Source organism: Dermatophagoides pteronyssinus, unplaced genomic scaffold, assembly GCF_027571235.1.
Source record: "Dermatophagoides pteronyssinus isolate colony J.1.1.1.1 unplaced genomic scaffold, Derpt_VIB-CSIC_2022.12 sq0005, whole genome shotgun sequence".
Lineage (NCBI taxonomy): Eukaryota > Metazoa > Arthropoda > Arachnida > Sarcoptiformes > Pyroglyphidae > Dermatophagoides > Dermatophagoides pteronyssinus.
Genome location: NW_027461529.1, coordinates 2117111 through 2138120, shown reverse-complemented (window position 1 = coordinate 2138120; position 21010 = coordinate 2117111). Strand labels below are relative to the sequence as shown.

General features: G+C 26.7%; 3 protein-coding genes and 1 long non-coding RNA gene across 4 annotated transcripts; 1 reads left to right on the top strand and 3 right to left on the bottom strand.

The window, feature by feature from the left end:
* Window positions 1–322: 322 nt before the first annotated feature.
* On the bottom strand, window positions 323–11840 carry LOC113789748 (uncharacterized). The gene is made up of 11 exons (XM_075820079.1): window positions 11277–11840; window positions 8209–9925; window positions 4979–8050; window positions 2364–4895; window positions 2185–2280; window positions 2008–2118; window positions 1700–1935; window positions 1370–1567; window positions 1072–1258; window positions 799–1003; window positions 323–726 (listed from the first exon to the last, which is right to left on the bottom strand). Exons 2-11 carry the CDS (start codon window positions 9800–9802, stop codon window positions 675–677), a joined length of 8283 nt encoding a protein of 2760 aa, XP_075676194.1. The 5' UTR covers window positions 9803–9925; window positions 11277–11840; the 3' UTR covers window positions 323–674.
* A 1766-nt stretch (window positions 11841–13606) lies between these two features.
* Window positions 13607–16378, bottom strand: LOC113789689 (uncharacterized). Its single transcript, XM_027339258.2, has 3 exons — window positions 14957–16378; window positions 14178–14860; window positions 13607–14093 (listed from the first exon to the last, which is right to left on the bottom strand). Exons 1-3 carry the CDS (start codon window positions 16221–16223, stop codon window positions 13785–13787), a joined length of 2259 nt encoding a protein of 752 aa, XP_027195059.2. The 5' UTR covers window positions 16224–16378; the 3' UTR covers window positions 13607–13784.
* LOC142644971 (uncharacterized) lies at window positions 16189–17280 on the top strand. The gene is made up of 2 exons (XR_012846180.1): window positions 16189–16305; window positions 16687–17280. It is a non-coding gene; the product is annotated as an uncharacterized LOC142644971 (long non-coding RNA).
* A 9-nt stretch (window positions 17281–17289) lies between these two features.
* Window positions 17290–20537, bottom strand: LOC113789824 (uncharacterized). Its single transcript, XM_075819897.1, has 5 exons — window positions 20177–20537; window positions 18282–20096; window positions 17904–18213; window positions 17542–17843; window positions 17290–17471 (listed from the first exon to the last, which is right to left on the bottom strand). The coding sequence occupies exons 1-5, from the start codon at window positions 20321–20323 to the stop codon at window positions 17346–17348; spliced, it is 2700 nt and encodes an 899-aa protein (XP_075676012.1). The 5' UTR covers window positions 20324–20537; the 3' UTR covers window positions 17290–17345.
* Between the last annotated feature and the right edge of the window lie 473 nt (window positions 20538–21010).

Below are 21010 nucleotides of genomic sequence, written 5' to 3'. Positions count from 1 at the left end.
AAAAATAAAAATAAAAATTTTCCATTTAAAATTTGTTTCTGGCAAATTTCTTCTATCCCATCATCATCATCGCACACACAGATCTTCAAAATCGATATGATGACATTTTCTCAAAAAATCACAACAAAAATGTTTCATCTTTTGAATCAATAAATTTTAAAGATATTGATGATGATGATGATAAATTGATTAATCCATTATGAAATTTAAAGTAAATAAATCATATCAGTGGATTTCGAAAGTGAAAATTTTTAAAACAACAGAGAAAGAAAGAAAAAAATCGTTATTTTTTTTGTATAATTTTTATTTAATGGAAGTACCATTTTTTTCAGTAAATAGTTTCTTTTTAAATATTCTGTTGTAATAGTTTATATGTATAGAGAATTGAAAAAATATGTATTTTAATGTTTTGCTTGTTTTGTTTCTGTTTTTAAAACAGATTTTTTTTGTTTGTTTGAACGTGTTAAAACATCAAAGAAAACAACAACAACAAAAAATATCATTGATAATAACGACAATAATGATTATTATTATTATGGATAAGAAATGGAAAACAGAAATTGAAATATTTTTGCTTTAAAATGTTCAGTGTAAGTGTGTATTTATGGTGAAGAGTTTCACATAAGATTTTTTTGAAAATAAAAACAGTAAATAATCAATTTGTAATTTTTTTTTCATTTAAGACGAATCCAACGATCAATCGAATATTCTAATGCATATGTCCAGCTATAGAATTGAAGAAAAAATTCAATTAGAAAATTTAGAAAATTTAAAAAAAACAATAGAATATTTCAATACCGTTTACGATCAGATTCAGAATCGGCACATAACCAAATATGTCTATATTTTGAATCACTTGGTACAATTTCAAATATATGTTTACGAGTTTCGGCTGTAATTGTTGATTGTTGTTGTTGTTGTTGCTGCTGCTGTTGTTGTGATTGTTTATCAAGATTAAATGTAACATTTGCTTGAACACGATAACCATGAAGAAAAAATAAACCTAGATGAAAATGAAAATTTTCAAATATTAAACACTGGAAAAATTGATAAATTCTTAGTTATACAAACCTAATGCTGTTGTTGAATTTGCATCAGCATAAAAATAAAGACATGCATCTTTTAATACAAAATATCTTTGTTTCCAATTCATTTTAATTTGATTAAATTTCCAAAGAAAACCATAACAATCTGGATTAATAAAATTCAATGGATTACGATGTATATTATGTAAAGTGTTGTCAATAAATGCATCGCTCTAATGATATTTGAATTTGTCCCAAAACAAAAAACAAAACAAAAAAAACCAAATCAATAATCAATAATTGATTGAATCAAAAATCAATAAGAAATAAGAAACTATATTTACATTGCTATATTGAATAGAATTTTGATTTAATGCTTTAACCCATTGTATTGCTGTTGCATGATCAATTGCTGCTAGATATTTACATTTAGTTGTTTTATATCCAACTAAACGAAATAAATGTTCTTGACCAAATAAACATTCATTTACCATTCCAGCACAGTATCCTTGTAATGAAATAGCTCCAATCGGTTCCAATGACTATCATTATCACCATCATCAAAAAATAAAAAAATTTCATAGAAAATTATCATTATCATTAACATGAAATTGATTAATCTTTCGTAAAAAATGATTGATCAATGAAAAAAACAAACAAACAAACAAACATACTTTTGGATTAGGATACCAATATAGACAAGCATCAGATTTTAATACAAACCATCGTCTTCTCCATAATTTTGGATTGGTCATTTTATCACGGCTAGTACTACATTTTTCGGCTAATTTATCGATAAATCGACTTAAATATCCATTGATAATCACTTTAGGCTCATTTTCACTTGCTTGTGCTGTTTCAGTTTTCAATGCGGTTGCTGTACTTGCAACTTCTAATTTTAATGAATGTCCTGCAAAAAATAAAAAATAAATTTTCATTTTTTAAAATTAGATTTATTTTCAATCAATCAATCATTATTTACCATGATGAGCCATTCGAACAACTTCTGAATGTGATGAATCTAACACTGTATGACCATTAACAGCAACAATTATATCACCAACTTCTAAACCTTTATGTTGAGCTGATGTTCCTATTATTATAAAATAATAATAATTCATTAGCTTTGAAAACAAGATTCAATTTTGATATTTCATACCTTTTTCAACAGCTGATACAACAACAGGACGATTTCCGTGTATACGAAATCCAAATTCATTATTATCACGTGTCAATGTTAGACATTTATCTATGGCTAAATTGATAAACAAACAAAAAATAAAAATAAATTTTTGGTTTAAAATAATTTGCTTGTTGTTTCGAAAATGTTTTACATACTAAATGTTTGATCCAAAATTCTACGATATAATTCAATTGATGCTTTACGATGTATTAAACGATGTGTTACTGTTTCATAACGTTGACGAAAATTTTTTTCCGATGCAGTACTTTCTTCTGATTCAGATTGTGTTGTTGAAATAGAAATAGAATTTGTATCGGTTGTTGTTGATGAATTTGTATTATTATTATTGTTATTATTACGATCACTTCCATCATTATTAGTATCATCTATTCGGGGAAATCGAAATTGTTTACGATTTTTGGATGGATATTCTTGTGTTGAACGATTCAATACAGCACGATTAAGATTATTCCAAATATTTAATTCTTCTTTACGACCAATATATATCCATAATGATGAACGATAAGTTTCCGAATGAACACCAATATCATTTTCTTCATCATCAACATCAAAATAAACATCTTCAACAGTAAATGATTTACGTGATAATTGTGGCATTCCTCTACGTTTAAATCGACTTGTTGTTGAAATTATTGGTACAAGATTTGGTGGCATTGTTGATTCACCACAATGACTACATGTAAAATGATGTTGATTACAAGGTGATCGTTGTCGTTGTGCAGGTATTTGATCCGTTAATTGTTGTTGTTGTTGTTGTTCAAGATGAACTTCATTTAGTTTATTTTGTAGGCCAATTGTTCCGGTTATAGCATTATTATTCACACCAAGATTACGAGTTAATGAACGTGCACGTGCCTGTATAATAATCTCATCTTGATTACTTGTGGTCCTTACACCACCACCACCACTACTACCACTAGGACCATGATGTAAACAAACCGAATGTTTTGTTGATGATGATGAACCTGCCGTTGTTGATGGTCGATGATGATTAGCCGATCCAACCGGATGACGAGGATGACGATGATGATGATGATGATGATGATGACGATGATAACATCTTGAACAACAATGTTGATTAGATATTGATGAAGGATGAAGATGGTGATCACCAGTATCATTAGCTAATTGATTAGCAAATGCAACATTCGATGTTTGTCGTTGTCCAGTAGTGGAACTAGCGCCAGCTATTGGTGGAGGTTGTGATTGACCACGTCTATTATGTTTCAATATTGATGGAAGTTCAGCAGTATTGGCCATAATTACATTTTTATGATCAGGTGTTGTTATTGAACTACATTCAGAATATGTAGAATTATTATGTGAATTAAATGTATTTCGAGCTATTTCTTGTTGATGTTGATCATTTTTCGGTTGAATTTTCGATACTTTTTCCGTAACAATTTGATTATGATGATGTTGATCGGATAAAATTCTTCGTTCAATTTCTTTCATTTTTCGATTAAATTTTTGTCGAGCATTCATATTCATATTCATATTATTATTATCATCATTATTGCTTGGTAGACCTGATCCATCACTAGAATCATTAGTTGCTATTGATGATGTTAATAATGCTATTCGTTCATCACGTAATTCTGTACGTTCTTCATCATCATGTACAATAATATTATGAGACGTGTCAAGAATATCTCTAGAACTATCATCCATTGTGTTCAATTGAAATGTTGTCGATGTATGGCAAGTAGTTGGTGTATCTTCTATCAATGTATTATGCGACAAATTGTTACCATGTTGTTGTTGTTGTTGATGTTGATGATGATGAGAATGATGATAACGTTTACTATGTCTTTCTAATCTTTCAGCTGCTTTTACACGTTCCAATTCTTTACTTTCTTCTTGTAATACTGCTTCTAAACTCAGATCACGTTCTTCAAGTAATTCAGATTTATCACCACTACTATCCAATTGACTTAATGTTTGGATTAGTTCACCTGAACCTGTAGCTAAATGTTTATCATTATCAATATCAATATTTTTATTATCATTATTTTGAATAGATCTAGAAGATGTTAATGATGGTGGTTGAGGTAACATTGGCTGTTTTTGTTGTTGAACACCTACACCTGTACCAGATTCTTGATCACCTTTTGAATCTTCATCAATAACCGATAAACTTTGATTATTTAAATTTTCAAATGTTAATGATTCATCTTCATCTAATTCAGAATTTTGATTCTGTAATGAAAATTCTGAACGTTCAACATCACGTTCAGTTGCTTGTGATGATTGTTCAAACATATCGGTTGTATTACAATATTGATGATGTTGTCCAATTGGATGATTATGATTATGATTATTATTATGATTATTGCCCGATTGTAAATGCTGTTGTTGTTGTTGTTGTAGTTGTTGTTGACAGGTAGATGAAATATCTTTTGCCTGTGATGATGATGTTTGACGATGTTGTTTTTGTTGTTTACGTTTTCGATTAATTTCTGATTCATGATGTTCGGATGATGTTCCTGTAACTATTTTATTACTTATTGATGATTGTTCTTGTCGAATATTTGTCGATATTATACGATTTGTTGGCTCTTCATATTGTGAATCAAGTATTTTCTGATATTTACCAAAAAAATTATCCGTACAAGTATAATCTTCATCCGGATTTTTATTATTATCATCATCTTGTGATGATTTATCTATGTATATATGAGAGAGAAAAAGAGACAAAAATAACAAGATAATAATAATAAAAACTAATTTGTAATGAATCATTATTTACCTTGTGATTGACTTGTACTACTAGATATTGTTGTTGTTGTTGTTGGTTTTGTTTTAATATTTTTATCATTTCTTTCCATTGCTTTACGTTGTCTTTGTTCAAAACGTACACGTAAATAATTTGGATTTTCACCACCAATTTGTTTTGCTACAATTATACGATTAATATTACATGGCATTGATTGATAATTTTGATCAACATCCGATTGATCATGTATTAATTCAGATGTTGCTGGTTCACTTTTACCCATACGATTATCCATTAATGGTTCATCATCCATTAAATCATTTGATACTGAATAAAAATTTCTTGATGTTGAACCTGATATTGAATCAGATATTAAATATGAACCATTTAATGCATCACTTGTATTATTTGATGTAACATCATCTAACATAAAACTACCTGATGTTGTACTATCTTCAGGTAAATTTTCAATTGAAAATGTTTGTGAATCATCATCATCATCATCATCATCATTATCATCATCATTAATTGATGAACTTTTTGTTGAATTTGATTTACATATATCAACAACATCATTGTTGTTGTTGCTGTTTGAATATGTACGACTATTATTGGTTGAATCATAAATACTTCTTTGTTGTTGAAGTTTATGATTATTATTATTTCTTTTATTTGTTATTGTTTGATTTGATAATTTCCTTTTCAATTCATCACTACCAGCAGATTGAAATGTTTCTTCTTGATTCTTTTGTAATGATTTATCCATCATTGTTGATGTAATTGTTTTAGTTTCTTTTGTTTTATTCGAATCATTAATATTAATTTTTTCATCATCATCATCATCATCATTTTCAGCATCAGCAATAGCAATCATTTGATTCAATATTGATTGTCGTAATGATGGTGTCATCAAACGAGATTTTGTTAATTTTGTTGTTTGTTTGGATGTTGATTGTTGTTGTTGATTAGATGTTGTTGTATTACCATTAGTTACTAATGATGATGATTTTTCTTTCGGTGCAAATGTTATTGTCGCTGTTGTTGTTGTTGTTGTTGTTACATTTTCATCAGTAAAATCGGTAACCAATAATTTTTTCGATTTTTTCATCGTATCACATACAGGATTCAAGGCAGAATTATTTTGGCCAACATTTAATGCTGCTTCCCAAATATCATTACTATCTAATAGTTCGTTACCAATCATACGATTTTCATTAGCATAACTTTCTGGTGTAATATTTAATTTTTCAAAAATTTCAGCCGAAAATCTTTTAGCTTTTTCTTGTGACATTCGACGTAGTTTATTACTTTCATTTTCATCAATACTATGTTCATTATCATCATTATTATTATTTTGTTGTAATTGTTTTTGTTCTTGTTTTTCAATTACAGTATTAGCAATAGATAAATCAATTGTTGTTGATGGATCTGAACTATAAATATCTTGTAATGGTGTTAAATCACTTGCTGTTCTTGAATCAATTGTATCAAAACGTTTATTTCGTTGTTGATTATCTGAATATAATTTGTTTGTTTGTTGATCAGAATCAATATAATGATCATTTGAATCACGTCTACGTCCAAATGTACTTGATTTAGTTCTGGATAAACGAACTTTTCGTTCACCATCATTATTTGAACGTTTTAATGGTGATTGTATAATCATCATCATTTCTGGATCATCAACTGAACGAAATAAATTTTCTGGTAATGATTTACTTGTACCATATGTAACACGTCCAGGTGATGAAAGAATTGTTGTTGTTGTTGTCGTTGTAGATTGTTCAACATTATTATTATCATCACCTGAACGAATATTATTAATTTTTTCATTATTTGAAATAATTTCCGGTGATGGTGACGGTGATGATGATGATGATAATTTAACAATATTTTTTTCTTTATTAGATCGATAATATCGATTTACATCAACTGGACTAACAACATTAAGTTCATTTGGTCGTTTAATTTTATTAAAATTTTTTTTATCATTTTCATTTTTATTACAATAATAATTATCCATATCATATTCATCATCATCATCATTACAAATATCATCTTCGGTTGTTTCAAATTCTAATTCAAATTTTGCTTTTTCTTCATCATCTTGACTACTACCTTCAGCCATTGCAAAATCAACATTATGATGATGTTGATGACGATGATGATGATGAAAATCAATTTGATTATTATTTTGATTATTATTTCCAGATTCAGTTGTTTCCATTTTATAAACTTCATCATCATCATCGTCATCATAATCATTATCATCATCATCATCATCATCATCATCATCATCAAAATCTAATGCATAACCACCCATAAATATATGACCACCATGATCATTATTACTATTACTACCAGATGCAATTAATTGTGTTGGATGAAATTTATTACTTGTTGTTGCTGTTGCGTTTGTTGTTGTTGTTGTTATGGTTGTTGTTGTTGTTTGAATACTACCAATCAATTCGGTACTTGGCCCAGGTTGTTGTGGATCAATTGCAAATGGATATGCTGAACCTGATCCGGTACCTTCTGAACTAAATGTTGTACCAGTTGTTTGTAATAATTCACTACAATTTGTTACTGATGTTACTTGTGATGATTGTTCACTTTCTGGTGATATAATTGATAATTGACCTGTTAATATTGGTTGTTGTGATTGTGATTGTATTGATTGTTGTTGTTGTTGTTGTTGAAAACGTTTTTCCATTATATTTTGGTCATTATTTTTTGACAATAATTGTCGTTTTTGATTCGATTGATGATGATGATGATGATGATGTTTGCCTTTAATATGAAATTTTCCATCAACATCATCATCATCAGTTTGATCTTCAATTCTTGATGATGATGATGATGGTGCTGTTGGTGTTGAAGACGATGATGATGACGACGATGATGATGAAGATGATAATGGTAATGGTAATGGTAAATGATCATATAAATCTTGTTGTTGAACAATATCATCTTTATCATCAAAACCGGGTGGTGGTGTTGTTATTATATCAAATACACTTGTATCAATCATATCGGTTTCAACTGCTAAATCAGCAATTGCTGAATGTCTACGATTCAATCCTGATTGTAATATCTGTTTAATGTCTATGATGAAAATGTTGAAGAAAAAAAGAAACAAAATAGGAAACAACAATTGAATGATGTTTGATCAATGAAAAAAACCAAATAAATAAACAACAAATGAAAACAAGAAACAATTCTGTTTTCTCTATCAACAATCAAATAATAATAATAATACTTACTTTGACTTGAATAATTATAACAATTTTTTGATTGTAAATAAAGCTCACTTTCCGAAAATGATTTATGTTCACCAAAATATTGTAATGAATTAAATGAATATTGTGAATAATTATCAAATAATGTTGTTGTTATTGTTGTTGTTGGTGTTATGATTTGTTTTATTGATGATGATTGTGTAAATGGATTATCCATAGATAGATTACCATTTGTTATTGATTGCCATTGTTGTTGTAATGGCTGATCATTTTGATGATCATCAAATTTTGTTGACCATTCAATTGGATGATCTATTGTTGTTGATAATTGTGATTCATCTTGTTTATTATAAATTGTTATCAATCCATTATCCGGTATGATTAATGTAGCTGTTGAATCATATGAAATTCCACATTTTGAACATGATCGTTGATTTTGATTTTGATTGGCACTTTTTTCTGCTGATCGAATTATTTCCAAACTTAATTGTTCAGCAAAATCAATAGCTGTCATTTTGAATATTGTTTTCATTTTTGTAGCCGAATTTTTTGAAATAATATGTTCTGGTTTGGCTGGAATCGGTGGTTTACTACCACGATAATTAATAGATGATGTTATTTTTGAATCATTTATTTTATTATTACGATTATTCATTATTATGGAAGTACGATTATTATTATTCGAAACAGTTTCAACATTGGATAAAGAATCTTTCCATTCTGAATCATCAATAATTGTTGAACAACATAATAATATTGTATCACCTGATTTAGTAGTATGTTTTTCATGTAATTCATTTGGATGTTGACAAATTTCATTTGGTGGATGTTTAATATTTAAACGATGATACGATGCACGTGGTGAAAGATTTAAATATGATGGTATTGTACGTATTATAAATTGATGGCTTGCTCTACTATTTGTTGTTGTTGTTGTTGATGATCTTTGTGATCTTTTTGGAGCAATATTTATTTGATGACGTTGAGCATTAGATAATGGAGGTTGTGAAAAAAGTGGATGAGGACTGAGCTGATTTTGTGTTATATCATCATCATCATCATCATCATCATCATCATAATAATCACCATAATCATAATTACCCGAATAATCATCTAAAATATTATCATCATCATAATTAAATTGATTTACTTTATGTGAACTATTTGATGAACGTAATGATTTAGATGAACCACCATAATGATAATGATGATGATTTAATATTGTTAAATTATCATCAGTAGTAGATGATTCTAAACAACAACCAGTTGGACAACAACCATCAAATATAGCTGTTGTTGAAAGAAATTGATAGGAAACGGAACGTCTTGTTTGATTATTATTATTATTATTGTTTAATGTTTTTCTTCTTTTTCTTGTTGTTGTTGTTGTCGAATATTTATCATCATCATCATCATCATCAATTAATTGATTATTTGATAGATTAATTTGTTGATTGATTGATGTTGATGTTGATGTTGGATGATTGGATACAGTATATAATGATGTTGATAATCCTCTTTGACCGATACGTTGTTGTTGTTGTTGTTGTTGTTGTTGATTATTATAATAATATTGATGAAGCTCATTTGGTTCAGTTTGTGTTGCCTGTGTACGCATCTTGTTGATTTAATAAATAATTTTTTTTCTCACTTTTTTCTTTTTCTTCTTTTTTTTGTTATTTAATCCAAATCAAATTATCGAACACAATGTCAAAATGTTTCAATATTCATTCATTCATAGCTATAGGATAGAAAAAATGGAAGAAACAAAACAAAAAATTAGAGCAAAGTGAGGGAGAGTTTCAAAGTTTCATTAACACCCAAAGAGAGACTATACTATCAACAAAAATATCCCCCAAAACAAAATCCGAAATTCTTTTTTTTTTTTTTTTTTTTTTTTGTTGGAAAAGGAGAGAAAAAATGTTTCAATTTGAATATTTGTTTTCTTTATTTCGATTTCGAATCAATCAGAAAAAAAGTGAAAAATCAATTTTCTTTGAAAAAGTATCCGAAAATCCAATATAGATGTGTTATGTTTATTTCAATTTCGGTTTTTTTTGTGTCTGTCTGAAAATAAACATTGTTTTCAATATGAATTTTGCCAAGAAAAAAAAATCATATTATGAATATGTTTCACGTCATTTCATCAATTTAAACGTAAGAAAAAATGAATAACTTTGATTCATTCAACAACAACAACAACAACAAAGTTGATCATGGAAGCCATACTATCAACAAGAATGAAAAACCGGGAATCAATATGTCAAAATTGTGAAACGAAATGGAAATGGAAATTTTATTTTTCACAAATATTTTTTTTTTTTGTTTGGCAAATCTAAAAGATTTGAAAGGAAACAAGAAAAAAATGATCCAGTGATACAATCTGATATGCAAAATTTGACAATGATCCATGTCAATAATGATCTAATAATTATCAGATTGAAATATTCTTTTATAAAATGAAAAAAATGACAGCAAACAACGACAACAACTGAAGCAAAAAAAAAAAAAAAAAAAAAAAAGGCAATATTAATATAATTTGACCAGAAAAAAAAACAAATTGACATAATCATCATTATTATTATTATTTAATTTGAAAAACAACAACAACAACAACAAAATTATTAATCACTTTTACTCGTTATATTTTCCTTTCTCCATAATATGCATTATTAATAATGTTGTTGTTTTTTTTTTGGTTTTTATAAAATTCTTTCAGTTTTTTATTATTATTATTCTGTTTTTAACTACAGACATGTGATTGTTGTTGTTGTTGTTGTTGTTGTTTTTAAATGGCTAAAACAAAATTGCCCATTTTTTCGGGAATCACATTTCAATCTGATTTTGATTTGTTTTTTTCATTCATTCATTTTATTAATCTTAATCGAAAATTTTGTCATAAGATATTTTCATCATCATCATAAATAATTTTTTTTTCAATGTTGCATGCAAATGACATTTTCCAAATTGAATAATTCTTATTGTGTGCGTCTTTCTTTCTTGTGTTGATGAAATTATTAATCCGCAGTGATTCATTAGGGGACAAAATGAAAGAAGGAAAAAAAATAAAGTAAAAATTTCAGAATATTTACCAGAAAATCTTGAAGATTTTTGATGATAAATGATGATCGATGCAAAAGAAGAAGAAAAAACAAATAAAAAAAACAGTTACGAAAAACAAAATAACAATAAAAAAACCCCGAAATTATACTTGAAGATCAATCGGGAACCCAGATATTCACAAACAAAAACAACAACAACAACAACAACCAAGACAAATCAAACTGGAAAAATGTCGGCGGCAAAAATAATAAAGAAAATACAAAGAAAAACACAATATTCGAGTAAAACTTTCTTTTTTCTTTTTTTAGTTCTTGAAACAACACTGAACACAAACAAATATCAGATATAAAATGAATTTCCCATTCTCGAATTAAAGATATCAAAGTGAAGGAAAGAATGAAAAAAAAATTCAATGTTCCAATAACGACTCAACCAATATGATGATGATGAACCCATATAGATCAGATCAGACTGAAAACAAAAAACACAAACAACAAACATGCAAAAAGAGAAAAAAAATATTACAGAACCAAATATGGGGAAAAAAGAAGAAGAAACGACATCAACAAAAAAAAAAAAAAAAAAAGAATTTTGATAGTAAAAAAGAAAATGAAAGATCTTTATGGAAAGATTGTTTAACGCAAAATTTCCTGGATCGATCCATATATAGAATGTGTGTTTGTGTGTGTGTGTGATTCTGTTTACACATATATAGATGCCAAACAATTTACTCAAAGAAGAAAAGAAAAGAAAAAGAATATGCATATATAATTGGATCATCACTGTTTTTTTACAATGTAGAACCGATTGAACAAAAAAAAAAATTCTTTGCTGAAACTGACGCCTGCGTATTTCTATATTTTCTCTTTCTTTGAATTCTAGTCCAGTTTTCTTTCTCTTCTTGTTGTTTTTCTTTTCCAAATGATAACAGATTCTATAGGATTCTTGCAATCTTTTTTTTTACATTTCACATCTTTAGCTTTTTTTTTCTTTCAAATTATTATTATTATCATTATTATTCTGGTTGGTACGTCGACTATATTTTCTTCTTCTTCTTCTTCTTTGGTTTAGGAAATGTGAAATAAAGAAAAACGAAACGAAAGAATTCTGGTTTACTTTATTCTGCTTGATATTATTTGATTGGATTGTTGTTTGTGCGTGTGTGTATATGTCATTCATGTGCATTTTCGTTTCGTTTCGTTTCGTTTTTATTTTTGGTTTTATATGATCCTGGAACAACAACAAGAAAAAAAAGGAAACCATCATCATTGTTGTTGTTGTTGTTGATGGAAGCTATGTGTATGGTTTGATATTTCATTTTTTTTCTTCATCAATGTTCCCCCCACCCACCACCACCACCAAAAGAAAAAAAAGTGTTTCAAGAATTGGCTGATGATGATAATAAGAATGAGTAGAATGAGTTTGTCCTATAGGACATAATAATCACCACTATATGATGATGTTTTCCAAACAACAATGCTACTATTTAACTAAAAGCATCTATGCATCTGCAATACATCCACTTACACTTGCTTACACAATACACACACACACATTACATAATCCCATATAGTTTTGGTATCCGAACGAAAAAAAAAACAAAAACATTTTGAATAATCAAAGAAACAAAACGAAAATGTTACGATCTAAATGTAAATCTATGTAAATAATGATGATTGTAGAAACTCGGTGAACAACAAAAAAAAAAAAAAAAATATTATTATTATTCAAATGAATTCAGCATATGAAAAAATATGAAAAAAAACAACAACCGAATAGCAAATGGAAAAAAACGTGTCGAAAAGTCTATTAATTCTTTTTTTTTCTTTGTTTTATTTGGCTAAAATAAAATTTTCATTGTTTTATGCGTTCACATACACCCATATTCATCGAAAAAAAAAGTATAGACACGCATAGACAAACACACACACACACACACACACACACAATATTGTTTGATACAAAAGATAATCATATCATATTGGATCATTTTTCTCTTTCCTTTCCTTTTCTCATCAAAACAAAAAACAAACTATATAATCAAACTAAGTAGAATAATATTCAATATATATCAAATCTAAGGAAAGATTTTCATTATTTCCTTTTTTTGATCTTTTTTTTTTGTTTTGTCCTTTGCTTTGGTCCGTTACAATCATCATCATTATGACATTAAAATCAACAATCTTATAACAACTAAGACGGCTTATAAGAAAATAACGATAGTCATTTGTTTTGTTGGTACTTTACTTCATCTTCAATACCTTTTTTCTTTTTTGTTTGTTTCGGATTAACATTTTTCTTTATTCGGATGTTAATATGATTAACGGAAACTATTGGAAAATAATGTTACAAATTAATATCCATTCAAGTTCATTTTATTTTTTATATTTTTTCCAACAAATAAAAAAAAAGTTTAATATAAAAATCAATTATTTTAATTTTTTAAAAACCAATATTTTTAAATGCAAAAATATAATTGTTAAACAAATGGTTGTTACACATCAAAAGAAAAAGTTGAAGTTGAAAAAAATATTAGCTTAAACATATGGATTTGAAATTTTTTCATGAAGAAATTTATATTTCATTAAAATATTCATAATATCCAAAAATTCTTCTTCAGAATAATTTTTCAAATATGTTTGTGATACAAATAATTTACCATTCAATCGTGAAAATGCTTGTCTTGTTGAATTAATTGCATATGATAATGGTAATGGTTGATTTTTAACATTAAAACTTTCTGTAAATAAATAACAAAGAAAGTCGGTAATTTGTGCCAATGTTTGAACGGTTAATTTTGCTGTATTCATTTTGATAATACATTCAACACATTTCATTGATATTGCCTATCATAGATTAAATTGAGACAGAAAAATTATAAAATGATATGATTTTTCAAATAAATAATAATTATTCTATTATTCTATTACCTTTGAATTTTCAAACGATGAATTATGACAAAGAATGAATCCATTTTCATTAAAAATTTTTTCATCTTCAATTAAATATGAATAACGATTACAATCAGGTTTTCCAAACATTTTACCGGGTATATTGGAAGGTAAAACAATATTAATGATTACCCATTTAATTGATTCAGTTTCTTGATGAAATATTGATAGATCACATAATTTTTCAATCTGAATAAAATCCTTATCATTTTTTTCATTATAATAAAGAATAACTGTTTTAGGCATTCGTTGAAATCGTTCTTTATATTTACAAATGATTAAATACATTTGTTGACGTAATCGATTGAAATTTTGTATTTTATCAATTATATGAGCTTCATCATATAAAATATATTTATGATCTTTAGATGATACAATTGACATAATAAAATATGTTTTGCCTTGAATTTGTTGCGATGTACAATTGACAGCCATAAAAATTGAATCATTTGAATCAATGAAACCATTAATATTCCAATATTCTTCAGTAATATTGATTGGAAATTCACCTAATCGATGACTCATTTTTATGAATAAACTTTCATCAAATTCGATTGTATTGTAAAAATTTTTTGTTTTAAATATCTGACATGGTATACCGAATTTACAAAGACTTAAATATTTGATTATATCATGGCCAGACATACCGTTGATTTTGAAATCTTTTGAAAAAGAAAAAGAAGAAAAAATGGAAAATTAAAATTCATTAAAAATCAAAATTTTTAAAAAACAAAACAAATTTAACAAACATGACACACCTTCAGTAATGCCAAAAAGTACATAATCAACATCGAATCTAATCAAATTGGAAAAAATATTTTCCAATTCTTCAATATTTATACATTTGATTAGTTGAGTGAATAAACAATCATCCATTTTGAATTTATATTCAATAGCTTTTTCTTTAAAAGAATTGACAAATTTTTTCAAATTTAAAAAATATTCATCCATACACAATACTATCCATCGAATTTTTCGTTCAGGATCGGGAAAATTAAATTTTAAATTTGGAAAAATTTTTGGCATTTTTAATGCTTTAGTTTTTATCAAATAATTTTTAAATTTAATTCCATATTTATTTATATGATCTGAATGTGATAAATTAACTTTTTTAATAAAATCTTTGATCGTCATGTTACCATAATATTGTTCAATTAGTTTAGTTTCATCATGTTTTGATCGATTAGGATTTTCGTTGAATGAAAATCTTCGTTGAATTACGAAAAGCGTTTGTTGAAAATCAACTTGAAATGCTAAAAGATAATTTTTTCCTTTATTTGTTGTAAAATCAAATGTCAAACAGATGGCATTGTTTCCTTTGCTTTCAATAAAAATATAGCCAGAAACACGTTGACGTCCTATTCCAAAAACAAATCGTAAAAATCTTAATGGTATTATTGATGTTTCTGCAAAATTTTTATAACATTTTTCAAATACAAAATTAACAATCGTTTCTTCGTTGATCGATATTGAAAATGAATTGTTTAATTTTTTGATTGTATAAAGTTTTTCATCTTGCATATAGGCAAAATATTGTTTATTTCTTGGTTGATTGAAAAATTGGCTGATTTTTTTCTGATTGTTAATTTGTTCATTTTTTGAATTGTTGTTGTTGCTGTTGTTTAAATAGCTCATTGAATATTCAAAAATTTCACGATTTTCAAATTCAATTTGAAAATAATTTGATTCAATATATAAATTATCAATAATTTCATCATCATTATCATTATTATTAATGATTTTTTTCAAATCATTTGATTGATTGAAATTCAATTCAGTAATTTCTTTATTATTTTTGAACATGATGATGTTTTTCACTCTTTGTTGTTGTTGTTGTTGTTTGTTGATGTTGTTGATGGCAAAATGTTTTTGTTTTGTCTGACCGAAACCAAAACAAAAAAAAAAATTGTTTGCTAACCAAACACACACACATTGAACATTCGAATCTTCTTTTTTTTTTGCATTTCGAATACATAACCCCAACAACCAACATGTTGCGCCATAAAGAAAACAAAAAAAAAACATCTTTCTAAAGTAGTAGTGGTATACATTTATAATGCATGGTGAAATAATCAGAAGAAGAAAAAATCCTAACAGTTAATCCAAAGTAAGAAAAAGTGAGTGAGCGGGATATTTGTTAGGGTATTTTCGTTCGAAAAAAAAACAAAAATTTCTAAATTTTTAAAAATTAAAAATTTTCTTTTTGGCTAATTGAACTTTTGATATTTCCATTTTCAAAAAAAATATCATTATCTGTCAATAATAATGATAATTTATGAATGAAGAATATTTGTCGCCCAAAAAAACAAAACCATTAAAAAAATAGAATAGTTTTAGTCGTCATAATTATGTGTTCGTTTGATCTTTCTTTCGTTCGTTTTTGTTTAGAATACCCGATACGATCGATTAATTTTTTCTTCTCATCATCATCATTTTCACCTGTCTATATTTTCTATTATTATGTTTTTTTTTTTGTTTTGCTTTTTAGAAAATTCCAAACAATCAAGTGGGGTGTATGCACTGAATTCAATTCCAAAAAAGAAAATAACATTGTTATCACAAATGATCATGATTTTTTTGTTATCAAATGCCAAGCCCTTCACTAAAATAATTCTTGATTCTGTTTGTATGGTTGGTTTTTGTGCACTATAGTTATTTTGCAGACACAATCATTTAGTTGGACGAAGAAAGAAAAAATCATTCAAGAAATATTATTTTTCTCTTCTTTTGAATTCGAATTTGACATTTTTTAATAATAGTATTTGATGACAACAATGGATAGATAAAAAAAATCATATCATATCATATCATTTTGTAACAAGAAAATCAAAATTTTTTGTAGCTAATTAATGTATGTGCGGAACCAAAAACGAGAATAAAAAATATAAAGGAACTTGGAACTTGATGATTTTCTGCTGTTGTTGTTGTCGGGTGATAACAATCGGTGATAATCGATTTTTTTTCTTTTCCTTTCGACGATCCATTTATCGCAAGCACAAATCAATTTGTTTCTTCTTCTTCTTCTTCTTCGTAATTTTATTAAAACACAAACGTTGTTAATTACATTGTTGTTGTTGTTTTTTTTTAAAAAAAAAATAATGGAATGATGTTGGTTAATTAAAAAAAAAACAAAACAGAAGAATAGATTCATGATTGATTAAGCTCCTGATAACAATGATCACAAACACGAACTGGTTTTGGATGTCCAGTCATTTGTGCCTGTTTAGATGAACATTCATTACAGAATATATTTCCACAACTACGACAATGATGCTAAAAGAATAGTAAAAAAATCGAAATTTTTAGTTTTCTTATTGAATTTTTTTTTTGGTTCGTTAATTACCTTTCGTATAACAGTTGTAAATTGTTTTTGACATTTATCATTTTGACATTTATCCACTGTACGATCATCAGTCCATGATCGTCTTAATTTATTATTTGCTTCATCCAATCGTATTTGTAATGTTTGATTTTGTTCACCTAATTCTTGTACTGCTTTTGAATTTTCTTCACATTTTTTAACAAATTGTTTCATTTCATTTATTGTTCCATCAAGCTGTTCTTCGGCCGTTGCACAACGTTCCAATAAAGCTCTTTTTTCTTCCATAAATGTTGATAATTCAATTTCTAATTTAAGTTTTTCTCCTGAAAAAATATTAATAAAAATTAATCAACAAAAACTATATCCAAATTTTCAATATATACCTAATATTTGATCATGATATTTTTGTAAATTATCAAATCGTGCACGTTCTTTTTCAATTTCGGCCAATAAACTTTGTCTTGTTTGTTGTAATTGATCAATTAATTTTTGATTTTCTTTTTCTTTCATACGTAATGTTAATAAATCATTTTTTGTTGATTCTATTAATGATTTTAATGATGATTCGGATTTGATTAATTTTTCCAATTGATTCTGTTTATCGGGCAATATTTTCTTGGTTATTTCATTATTTTCATTTTTTAATAATTCTAATTGTTTTGTTAAGGCATCAATTTTTTCCATATAATTATTCTAATTATTAAATGTAAATGTAACAATCAAAAATCAAAAAACAAAAACAAAGAAAAAAAATTACTCACTTGAATTGAAATAAACATAACGGTAAAATCATTTTCTAATAATTCAACACTTGTTTTCATCTCTGGAATCGTTGTTTCTTTTAAATTTTCATTCAAATCTTTACAGGTATTTTGTAACCAATTTAATGATGATTTGATTGTTAAACATTTATCCCGTAAAGAATTACGAAGTGTCACCAAATCTGAACTGATTTTTTTCAATGATTGCATTTGATCATCAAATTTCTTTTGATATTCATCATGTTGTCTATTTAAATTCATTTTCAATTCTTCAACATTCATTTCAAGTTGTGATCTTGTATCCATTAATGTTTGTATCATTTGTTCACGTTCAATTGTTTCTTGTTGTGATTTTTTCAATTTTTCAAGTGCTACTTCATATTTTTCATTGAATTTCAAATGTTTTTGTTCATTTTGATTGATTATCGATTCTAATTGGCTATTCTTTTCTTTAAGTTGACAATTTTCTTGATTGATTCGTTCAATTTCATTGTTTATCTCATTCTTTTCCTTTATTAATAAACGAATTTGTTGATTTTTCGTTTCAAATAAATCATTGTGACGTTTAGATTCATTTTGTACAAATTGTTTAATTTCTTGATTAGATTTATTAATAAATCTGTGCGTTTGTTCCAATATTGTGCGCATTTGTTTTGTTGAATTTTGTTCAACACTTAATAATAATCGTACTTTTTCCATTCTAGTACGACATATATTCTGATATTTTAATTTATCACTTTTAAGTTTTTTAATTGTATTTCGATGTTCATCCAATTCTTTTTTCCGTAACTGTTCAATTGTTTCCAATTGTTTTTCATATTCTGTTGAATCAGAATTTTTCATCTGTAAACATTTTATCTGTCTTTCAGAATCTTCATTCATTTTTTTAATTGAATCCATTTCTAATTGTAATTGTTGTAATCTATTCATTAATTCGGTTTTTTCATTGGTCATTACCGATAATGAATCCGATGTTTTCGTAGTCATATCGAGTATTATTTTTTGATTTGAATCACATTCTTTTTGTAATTTTTGGCACAATTTTTCTTGTTGCATTTTTTCATTCGATATTTTTTCCAATTGATCTACATAACGTTGCATTTCAAAACGAAAATTTTCATTTTCTTTTCTTAATCGATTCATTTCATCATCTTTATTTACTGTTCGATCTTTGTATGCATTTAGATTTTCTAATAAAGTTTTTTCTCGTTGAAATGCTTCATTCAATTGTGTAACAAGTAATTGTTTTTCTTGTTGAAAATCTCTATCCATACGATTGATTTGTTCGTCTTTTTTTGACAATGAATCTCGTAATAATGAAAGTTCATTCAATAGTAAATCTTTTGTCTCTTCCAATGCTTTTTGTTGTCGTTGTAGTAGATCAAATTCTTCCGTTGAAAACATTTTGTCCGTATCAGTCTGACGATTATTTGCACTGTTATTATTATTATTGAAAGCAGATTTCAATACTTGTGAAAATGAATCAGTCAATTGTTTTGTAGTTGATTGATCTAATTGTGCGATTAATGGTTCATCTGATTTATTTGACTTTTTTTTATTATGATATTTATCCACATGTTGATTTAATTCATATTCATTTGTAAAACGCATTCGACAATGATTACAATTAACAAATGAAAGATTTTGATCACCAAATGTTGATGAATGTTCAGAACTAAAATGTTCAGTTAATATTTCAGCATTTGGAAATGCAGCAAAACATTGTGGACAAAGAAAACCTTCAGCTTCATTTGTCGATGGTGATGATGATAATTCATTATCATTTGTTGATGATGCTAAACTTGATCGTCTTTCCTATATTTTTTTTGAAAACCATATGGAAAAAAATGGGCGTTCTGAACAAACAAATTATGAAATTTTAAATAAATAAATACCTTTTCATCTGATGATGGATTTATTAGATCAACATCGGATGAATTGATTGAACTGTTTGCATTATTCAATACTGAATTTATTAATTGTTCACCTGTACGATTAATTCCACTAAATAAACTTTTAAATTTATTTGTATTTTTTGCCATTTTCCAAAATAAATTTTTTATATATCGTTTTAGGACTATCGAATCATGTTCGCCGACCGATCTATCGATTCGATTGATGTGATTATATTTTATGTTTTTTTGTTAAAAAAAAAAATAAAGAAATCAAATTAAAAATGAAAGATGAAAATCCCATTGATGATGATGATGACTCGGTCAATTGTTTTGTTTTTGTTTTTCACAATGTTTTTTTTAAAATATCGATTGTATCGCGATAGTTTAACAGAAAAATATTCTCGAACCAAATGAAAAAAAAATCGAATTTGAGCTATCAAAATTGATAATCAAATCAATCAATTTTAACAAAACAAAATTGGAAAATTTTTTTAAAAACATTCTTTGAATATCCTTTTTTTTGGAAAAAAAATTTCCAAAATAAGAAAAAAGAAAAGAAAAACACTTTTCCTTTTGAAATCTAATTCAGCAGAATTTCGATTTTTTTTCTCGAGCATGTGCCATTTCGAGCTTGTGATCAAATATCCATGAATCCGAAATAAATGAAAGGATTAGAATGGATGACCATATTGTATTACATACACGTACATATAATGACAATACAATTCTGAATGTTAAAAGAATTTGACATTGAAAACCAAGTGAAAAAGAAAAAGAAAAAGAAAAAACACCGAATTCCATTCGTAACTATAAACTAATTACAGATTTAAAATT

Bases quoted from the DNA above. Each gene is read 5' to 3' on its own strand.
- LOC113789824 (XM_075819897.1), bottom strand. From the start codon at position 20,323: ATGGCAAAAAATACAAATAAATTTAAAAGTTTATTTAGTGGAATTAAT. The intron at 18,214-18,281 runs GTGAGTAATTTT...TTTAATAATTAG, and splicing joins TTATGTTTATTTCAATTCAA to AATAATTATATGGAAAAAAT. The intron at 17,472-17,541 runs GTAATTAACGAA...CTATTCTTTTAG, and splicing joins TTACAACTGTTATACGAAAG to CATCATTGTCGTAGTTGTGG.
- LOC113789689 (XM_027339258.2), bottom strand. From the start codon at position 16,223: ATGTTTTTTTTTTGTTTTCTTTATGGCGCAACATGTTGGTTGTTGGGG. The intron at 14,861-14,956 runs GTGTGTCATGTT...CTTTTTCAAAAG, and splicing joins ACTTTTTGGCATTACTGAAG to ATTTCAAAATCAACGGTATG. The intron at 14,094-14,177 runs GTAATAGAATAA...AATCTATGATAG, and splicing joins CATCGTTTGAAAATTCAAAG to GCAATATCAATGAAATGTGT.
- LOC113789748 (XM_075820079.1), bottom strand. From the start codon at position 9,802: ATGCGTACACAGGCAACACAAACTGAACCAAATGAGCTTCATCAATAT. The intron at 2,281-2,363 runs GTATGTAAAACA...TTATCAATTTAG, and splicing joins AATTTTGGATCAAACATTTA to CCATAGATAAATGTCTAACA. The intron at 1,004-1,071 runs GTTTGTATAACT...ATTTTCATCTAG, and splicing joins AAATTCAACAACAGCATTAG to GTTTATTTTTTCTTCATGGT.